The sequence below is a fragment of the Hipposideros armiger genome, unplaced genomic scaffold, assembly GCF_001890085.2.
Source record: "Hipposideros armiger isolate ML-2016 unplaced genomic scaffold, ASM189008v1 scaffold_352, whole genome shotgun sequence".
In the NCBI taxonomy this organism is placed as follows: domain Eukaryota; kingdom Metazoa; phylum Chordata; class Mammalia; order Chiroptera; family Hipposideridae; genus Hipposideros; species Hipposideros armiger.
In genome coordinates, this window is record NW_017731702.1 from 1779934 (window position 1) to 1788947 (window position 9014).

Consider the following 9014-nt stretch of genomic DNA (forward strand, 5'->3'; position numbering starts at 1 on the left):
CATCTTAGCTGTGGAGGGCAGTGTCACTGGCCCTCATATGTGGGATCCGAACCGGGGCCCTCTGGCATCCCAAGCGAGTTCTCAACCATCGCGCCACTCAGCCGGCCCATGAATTGCTTCTTAAGCTTATCTGACCAAGTTATCTTGGGTATATATCTTGCTTTCTCAGAAAACTAAATTGCTCAAGGGCACTGAACATCTGAAAATATCTTTGCATTATCCACAATTAGTGTAACCATATATTCTAGATTTAACAATACAGTTTATAGAATTTTGTTCCATTTAGGAAATTGGATCATGTACAACTAAACCTAATTTAGTTTAATTTTTACATCTATGTTTCCTATAAATAACTTTATAATCTTATTTTCCCTTTACTCAGAACCCTTACTTTTTTTTTAGAAAACTACTAATTGTACCAGGCTTCTAATAGTTTTTGAGATGAACAATAATAAAAATAAATAATTGCTTATCAGAGCAGGAAAAAAGTTATATTGTTAAAAATATTTGTGTAGAAATGTATTTGTGAGGGGGGGAAAAATCACTTAGTCATTCAGAGTCTTACAACCACTTAACATTTTGCTGTTTTTTCTTTTTATCCCTTTCTCCTTTAGATAGTAGTTTTTTAATTTTTTTAATGGACCTAGTGTTTTACATCCTGTTTTTTTCCCTTCACATTGAGTATTTGGTTTATATCTTACATTACTTACATTACAATACTCTTGACATTATGAGTATTTTCCCATGTCATTAAGTAGTCTTCAAAAATAAATTTAATGGTTTTAGAATAACTCATCATATAAATGCAACATTAATTTGTATATAAATCATTACCCTACTTTTGGACAATTATTTCTATTTTTTATTATAAAATACTGATGATATTCTTGAATTTCATGTATATCTTTGGCATGACTTCTTAGAAATGCATATAAAAACTTTTGATATATATTGAGATTCTATTCTCCAAAAAGATTATAACAATTTATGCCCCTTGTATCTGAGAGGATCTATTATTTCACTGCCCCATAGGAATGTTTTCAGTGCTTGCCAATATAACATATTCCTTAAGTTTTGTTGGGGAGGGAAATTAACATGGGTCAGCCATGTGCAAACAGCATATCCATAAAGACATTGACATAGACTGTGCATCAACTCAAGCTTCCTTTTATAAAATAACAAGCATGGCTTATGGGTCTTAAAGCTCCTTCAGTTGGCTAGCTGCCAGTTAAGCAGTTGTGAGTTAAGTAAAACTTTGTGAACTTTTGGCCTATTTTAGCTAGAAACTCATATTAATTCTTTATTGGAGTGTTAATTAAAGCTCAGTTATAGACAGAAAAGGACAAGCTAGTCCATTTTTTTTCTTTCTCTGACATTTGAAATAAATGTGTACTATGGTTGATTAAAACCGCTAGAATGTTGAGTGTTTATGTAAATTTTCATGTTAGCAAATTTCGACATAATATTGTTTTAAAATACAAAAGAAGGCTTTACTACATCTTAAAAAACAAAAAAAGATCATTAGCCCAGGTTTTCTGGAGTAGAAATATAATTAATTAAATTGATCTAACTTAAGACTTAATCACTTAAAAACTGATGTAGCTCGTTTCCAATTGGTACCAGCTTTAAATTGACCCACAATCTGCTTTCTGTGTTATAGGAACTTTATAGTGGTAGCAGAGACTGCAATATTCTTGCTTGGGTACCATCATTATATGAACCAGTTCCTGATGATGATGAGGTAAATATTTGTACAAATTGTACAGTGATTTCTATATCATAAACTAAAAGTTTTATTAATTTATATGGGAGAAACTTCTAAAGCATTTCTTGCTATTTTCTGACTTTAAAAATAATTTACCTGTTATAACATATGGAAAATACAGAAAAATATTAAAAGAAGAACATAAATTTCTAAAGTTGAATTTTTATTATTTTGACTTATTTTATTGTTTTCCTATGCATATGGGTTTTTCTTTTTTTTAACATAATATCATGTTTGGACATACAACTTGGCATCCCATTTAATGTACAATAAGGCTCTTTCCATGTCATTAATAACTATTGTTTTTAATAATATAGCATTCTATCATTGATATACCACAATTTACTTAAATATTTACCCACTTGCAGACATTTCTTTTGATCATTATTAACAAATCAAGGTAAATATCTGTTCATAAATTGTTTATATTTATGATTACATCTTTGGATAGATTCCTAGAAGTAGATTTAACCCTTGAGTTATCATGTATATTTTTAAGGCTCTTTATTCACACTGTCAGATTTTACCAATATACATTCCTACCAGCAATCTGTTAGTGCCTATCTTAGAGCATAAATTGTACAAATATGACAGTGTGAATAAAGAGCCTTGAAAGCTATGATGGGTAAATAGAGATGCAAAAGACATGATCCCTGGTCTTAGTAGTAGCTTCTATATTCTTTTATGTCAAGCGGTCTATAGGTGATATCTTTCTTATCAAAGATTATTTTACTAAGCACTGTTAATCATCCCCATTCATCCTAATTTCTAGGATATTAAAAATCTAATGTCTGAAAATCAATATTTATATATATAATTTTTGTAAGTTGGAAGGAGAAATAATGTAGTTAGAAACACCTTAAGTTAATCTTACCTAAGATCATAGTATAATAAAAATAAAGCACCTTAAATGGAGATGGGAAAAAGTGGTTGCTAGAGTACATTTCAAATTCTAAAAATATTTTTCATATATTTAGTTCCTTTAAAGAAGCAGAACTTTGTCTAAAACCACATGGAAATGAATTTTTATGGAGGTAGTTGATAGTATTTCACAGCTATTGACAATATATTTCATACCTAAGTTTGCAACTGCTATGATTTACAGCACTGTAAAGCCTGTGAATTATTTTCATATGGTCCTACCAAATGAAAGAGAAATAATGCACAATGATAAATCTTCAAGCAGCTGGCCAAACAGTGTATGACTACTTCCAGATTTCATCACGTGTCTAATTTGGTTTATTATGGCTTTAATTAGTTTCAGTGTATAGCTGCTTTACATGACTGAATATTCTTCTGGAGAAAGCTTACTGTGGTCAAATAGTTCGGTTCAGCCATGTATTTCACATTATTATTTAATTACTGTTTCCTATTGTTTGGGAATTACTATGTACATTAAATCAAAATAACAATACTATAGGTCCTGTTAGGAAGTATAACAATTATTTACCAAATGAAAACAAAAGTAAAAGTAAATCTATTATGACATATTTGGAAAAAGGATATTAAAAGAAAACTAAAATGCTTAATTTATAAAGATAGTATGTGATTCTGATGGTGTAGTTCCTTATTATGTAGTTATAGTGATAGTTTGAACCCAACTAGAAGAATTTTTGTGCATGAGAAATGAAGCTGAACAAGTAGAAAATCAAATAGAGATACACAGGTTAGCTTTATTTTTAAGTTTTAGAGCTATAAAACCTTATCTTTAAAAATACACTTTTACATTTTCACTTTAAGCAGCCATTTTCTCATATTAAATATAAAATGGCATGTGCTAAGATTATTTTCGCAAAACTTTAGTTTGAAAGAGTCCCGTGAATGTAGGTGGATAATGAATGTGATCATGGTGCAGATTCCAGAAGAGAAGTCTGTCTTCACGTGCCCCAGTTTCTTCTATATATATTTACTGTTTGACTCATATTTGAAAGGTTTTCATTTCAACCATCGAAATAAGTGAATGCTGCAGTTTCCCAGAGAGGCAGCATAACACAGTTCAAAACACACACATACTCGTACATGCATACACACTCACTTAGTTTTAGTTTCAGGTAAACTAAATAATAATAATACTGGTAATTGGGTTTAAATCCCAGTTTTGCCATGTTTTAGTGACCTGGGACAAGTTTATAGTATTTCCAAAGCAAAATTTTTCTTAGGTTTTCTTTCACATCCACCCTTGAGATGAGATTTACTTCCCCATCAACCAAGATATAATCCCTTATGGGTGTTGCTTCTGAGATCTAAGACAGGAGAAATTTAGTTCTGTCAGAAGACACTGAAGGGTATTGGGTGATAGGGACAGATTTTATGGTCTTTAAGCATAAATCCTGTTATTTAATTTGCAGGCTGTTTTATTATATTCTGAGGAATCTGCCTTCCCGTTGCCTAAAACTTAGTCATGGTCAAGACATGCCTATATAACTCTCAATCAGTTTTTCCTTTCCAAGATCTATAATCCGAGAGCTACATTACAGTTTAAATTGACTTCTCACCAAGACCCTTACTTATATTTTGACAGTCACACTAGCTGTTTTGTTCACCACTTGTGTAGGTGTATAATTACCTGCTGACACAAACAACCCTATATTCTACTTATGGAGACTTTCCAGTATTTACCAATAAGAAATTTAGAGTTTATCAAGATGTATGTGTGGTAGATGTTAAGTTTGGTTTTGTACTTTTTTCACCTTATTTGGACCTGGACTACTAGATCCTTTCTAAACTCATGCTTTCCTATCTCTGTAAAATTCACAACTATCTGTCAGTAGAACAGGCAACCTGGTGGTGACGTAAAGATGGATATGTTCAAGCATAGAAAGGATGTCCACTAGGAGGAGATACTGTACAGAAAACTGAAGCAATAATTGGCAGTTACACTTGATCATTGGGTCTCAAACAATAATATGGGTACCACATCCATATACATCATTTTTACTACAGCTTTTAACTATAAGTATTTTTTGTGTGGGATCTTTTAGCAATAAAACATAGTTCTTATAATTCATGTTGTTATCCATTTTTAGTATGAACAGTAAAATTTATATTCAACTGCGTTTTGATTTTCACTTCATTATTTTTGTTTCTTTGCTCACCATAGCAACAATAATTTACAATAAAATACAATTTCACTTTTCTGTTGAGCCTACAAATAAAATGAAAATATTTAATAAGTAATAGAGTGGGCTTACATAGTGAAATTAGGAGGCATGACTTTTGTATGGCTTATCTATCCATGGGTGTTTTTGGTAGACAACTAAGGCAGAGTTAAAGTCTTCTAAAGATAGAGTAGAGAAGAAGGTCATCTAACCCCGAAGGACAATACATCCCTGAATAAACTCACTAAATAACCTACCTAGTAGTTAAATTATAAACCCAGAAAGGTAGGAAATTCAGTAAATGTTTGGATGAAAGAATAAATGAGTGCTACTCTTGCAAATCCATGGACTAATGCTAGAAATAAGTGAATAGTTAGCTGAGGTTCAATAATAATTTTGTACCTGGACATTTGGGGTACAATGGAATTTTGTTTGTACAATTAAGTGATGATAGGCAACATTAGGTTCAGTAAGAGTGACAAGAGCCAACATTAGGTTTAGTAATGGACTGTGATCTATAGCTTTAACAGCTATTAAGAATACCTAAATTAATATATTGTTTTCCAACTATCCTGGCTGATTCTTGGGGTAGTTACTGGAAACACCTACTTTTTCTACTGTTGTCATTATTTGAATTATAAGACTCTAAAGCATCATGTTCATCAAAAAGGAAATGAACATTCTCGGACATACAGTAGGGGTGACCGTCATCAAAAAAATATCGCTATGTGTTGTAAAAGGCAATACATGTAAGATAATTTAAGAGTAACCTTGGTGCTAATGCATTATTGGATTTGGGGTCTGAACAAACTTGTAGCAAATGTAAAAGCTACAGAATAAGAAGCAAATCTGGCTCATAACATCCAGATACTCAAAAAAATGAGACCATCTTAAAGCCCTTCCTTTAGTCATCTGCCAGAAAATAAAAAGGTAGCCATTCAAAATGATTCCACAAAAAGCGAATTGATTTGAAATACCGCAGATAATTAAAATTCCTCTCGTTGTTGGTTTCCTTTATTAGGCACAGCTCTAAAGTTGTAAGAATACTGTGATGTTTTGTTGTTTTAAATAAACACCACGTACATGCATACTCTTTCAAAGAAATCTCCCAGGGAAACCTATGTGCTAATGACAAACATGTTAACAAGTTCTGACACATTTTGTATGTTCTTCTGAACTATAATACTTTACCAACTATAAAAAAATAAATAAACCTCATAACTTAATAACCCACATTAATTTTTGAACCAAAAATGGCATTGCTCAGTTTGATGAAAACCTTACCCCTATATATGGATATTTGCTTATTTATAAAAGTCAGGTCCATCCAAATAATAAAAAGTTGCCAACATTAATTTTGGGCTTTCAAGTCAGACTGTAGACCTGAGTTCCAAAGAGTTGCAGAAATGCCTTAAATAATAGCAGCATCAGTGTGTGTGTGTGATGTGTGTGTGTGTGTGTGTGTGTGTGTGTGTGTGTGTGTGTGTGTGTTCTGAGGTAACTACTTTGAGGGAGACATAATTTGAATAAAGTCTGGTACGTTTATTCAAATGAAGTTACATTATATTGTATGTGAAATGAAGTTACATTATATCGTATGTGAGGTGTTTCTTACATTACTTTTGTTTTGAAATTAACAATTTTATAGTTTCTTTCAAAATAATCTAACTGCTTTTCATTTGATATATTTCATAACTATATTGGAAGCCTAAAATTATGAGGTAGATTAATCAAATCTTCCCTTTCACCTCCTTTTTTTAGACTACAAGCAAATCACAGTTAAATCCAGCGTTCCAAGATGCCTGGAGCAGCAGTGATGAAGAAGGATGAATGTCAATCCTAAGTACCTTTGTATCTTGACTGATGAAACTTTTAAAATGGGACTTTTTTTTTTTTAAACTGTCCAGTGACAGCTACATTAACCCTGAATCACTTGAATTTGGGTGATTCTGCCTCCACGCCCATGTTTTAAAAGGAAGTTAGTATTTGCATGAAATCCTGAAACAAACTTCTGTATAGTTTATTTCATCAGAACATGGCTTCTTGATCCCAGTTGGCGTGGCCCTGGGCAAGCCCCTGTTGCCGCAGTACAAGGACACGAGTCTTGGCACCTCCCTGTGGGGCCCTGAGCAGACCGTGTGAACGGTAGTGTGCGGTCTCCCAGGATGAGCGAGTGGAGGTTATCAGCACTGACTTTCTCCTGCTGGCTGTACCATCACCCTGTTCATTTTCACTTTCAGGAGATTTTACTGAGGATGATTATATCAAAAATAATAGTCGAAAAGTTAACATCAAAAATGTTTTATTCTTTCTTATTCATGTATTCAGTTTTTACAATGATTTTATTTTGTTAACTGTAGTCTAGCTTTATACTAAGTATTTTTGTACTCAGTTCCTCCCGTAATCTAAAAAGTGTATCACGGAGTTTTTAACTTGGGGAAAACCCCATGTTTCCTTTATTTTCATGCATCAGATGGCCGCTGGTGCTCATACTTGAACTCCCTTTCTCTGAATTTTGTTAAGATGTGACTAATTCCTACGTTGTTCATTGAGGCAGAAAATGTCCTGACAGGGAATCTGGCTTGAACTGAAATGTTGTCATAAAATTTCTATTTTACTGTCTACTCTTCTTGTGTCATAACCCACAAGTGATTATTATGAAGCGAATCTTATATTCCCTTTTTTCCGGATTCTTATCAGCAGGAGACTAGAAAAAGAGTTTTTTCTGAGCTTGAATACCAAGTATACAATTGCTGAATTATTTTATTTTTTTATTTTTATTTTTTTTTAAAGTATTTTTATTGGGGAATTGGGGGAGGGGAACAGTGTTGGGGAATAGCCAAGTTGTTGTCCTTTTGTTCTTTAGTCTAGTTGTGGAGGACGTTGCTTCACTGGCCCATGTTGGTATTATCATTGCACTCTTCCCAGGTGAGGCAGTCACTCGCCGGCCATTCGACGGCTGCTCACACCGGCTGCTGGCCACTCATGGTAGCTCACTGCAGCCCACTGTAGCCTACGCCATCACCAGCCACTCATGGCAACCCAGCTCCAGGTTGAGCTGTTGTTCACAATCTTAGCTGTAGAGGGCAGTGTAACTGGCCCATGTGGGAACCGAACCAGCAGCCCTGCTTCTCAGAGCTCGCGCTCTTACCAACTGAGCCACTTGGCCGGCCCCAGTTGTTGAATTTTTAAGTAAGTATTAGGCCTCATATCAGAACTTTCTGGCCAAATGTTTTACATACGTTTACTTTATAGTTGATTTTTCTTAAGCCCTTATCATTTTACTCTCACTTTTGCCCTCCCTTGGTGAGGATGCCTATGACCTTTGAGAATCTACTGAAATTGGAAATTATTTTTTTTAATTTTAAGGAAGAAGTCTTCCTCCAAACTGCAAATAATTGTATTGCTTCTTTATAGTTATATAATTATAGTCAGCACTCCATATCTACGAGTTACACATCCGCAGATGCAACCAACTGTGGATCAAAAATACTCCAAACAAAAGTTACGTTTTTGCTGATATATACTATGTATATATACTATGTGGTTAGGCCTATGAAGGCTGCATCTGTATTGAACACATACAGATTTTTTTCTTGTCATTCTTTAAACAGTACATTATAGCAACTATATACATTGTATTCAGTATAATAGGTAATCTAGAGATTCTTTAAAGTGTAGGGAAGATGTGCATACTACGCTATTTTGTATAAGGGACTTGAGCATCCTCAGGTTTTGGTATTCATGAAGGGTCCTGGAACTAATCCCCCGTGGATACCAAAGGACAACGGTACACATGCTCATTGTAAATAATTCAAGCAACATAAAAAGTTATAAAAGAATGTCATGGTCACATGGAATTATACTACCCTAAGGTAACCACTAACATTTTGGTGGTCATTCTTCAATGCATCTCTTTATGACACACATAATTACACATAATGGGATGTTGGACATGCTGTTGTTATCTTGGAAACTCCTCTCCTCCCACACCGCACTTTCCTCCCCATCCCTTACCATCCAAGTTATTAACCAAGTGTATGTTCTTTCACATTACAATCCTGTATGGACCTATGTAGACATAGATGGGGAAGTATTTTTATTTTGCAAAAATGGGATATACACAATTCTGTCCTTTTTCTTTCTTTTTT

At 33.7% G+C, this 9014-nt stretch overlaps 1 protein-coding gene across 1 annotated transcript in view; it reads left to right on the forward strand.

Annotated features, from left to right (window-relative positions):
* The window catches only part of ERCC8 (ERCC excision repair 8, CSA ubiquitin ligase complex subunit), a 45696-nt gene extending 38209 nt beyond the window's left edge, over window positions 1-7487 (forward strand). Inside the window, exons 11-12 of the mRNA XM_019661541.1 lie at window positions 1661-1741; window positions 6625-7487. Coding sequence (XP_019517086.1) covers window positions 1661-1741; window positions 6625-6693 — 150 coding nt within the window. The 3' untranslated portion in view covers window positions 6694-7487. The remainder of the gene's footprint in view (window positions 1-1660; window positions 1742-6624) is intronic.
* Window positions 7488-9014: the final 1527 nt, after the last annotated feature.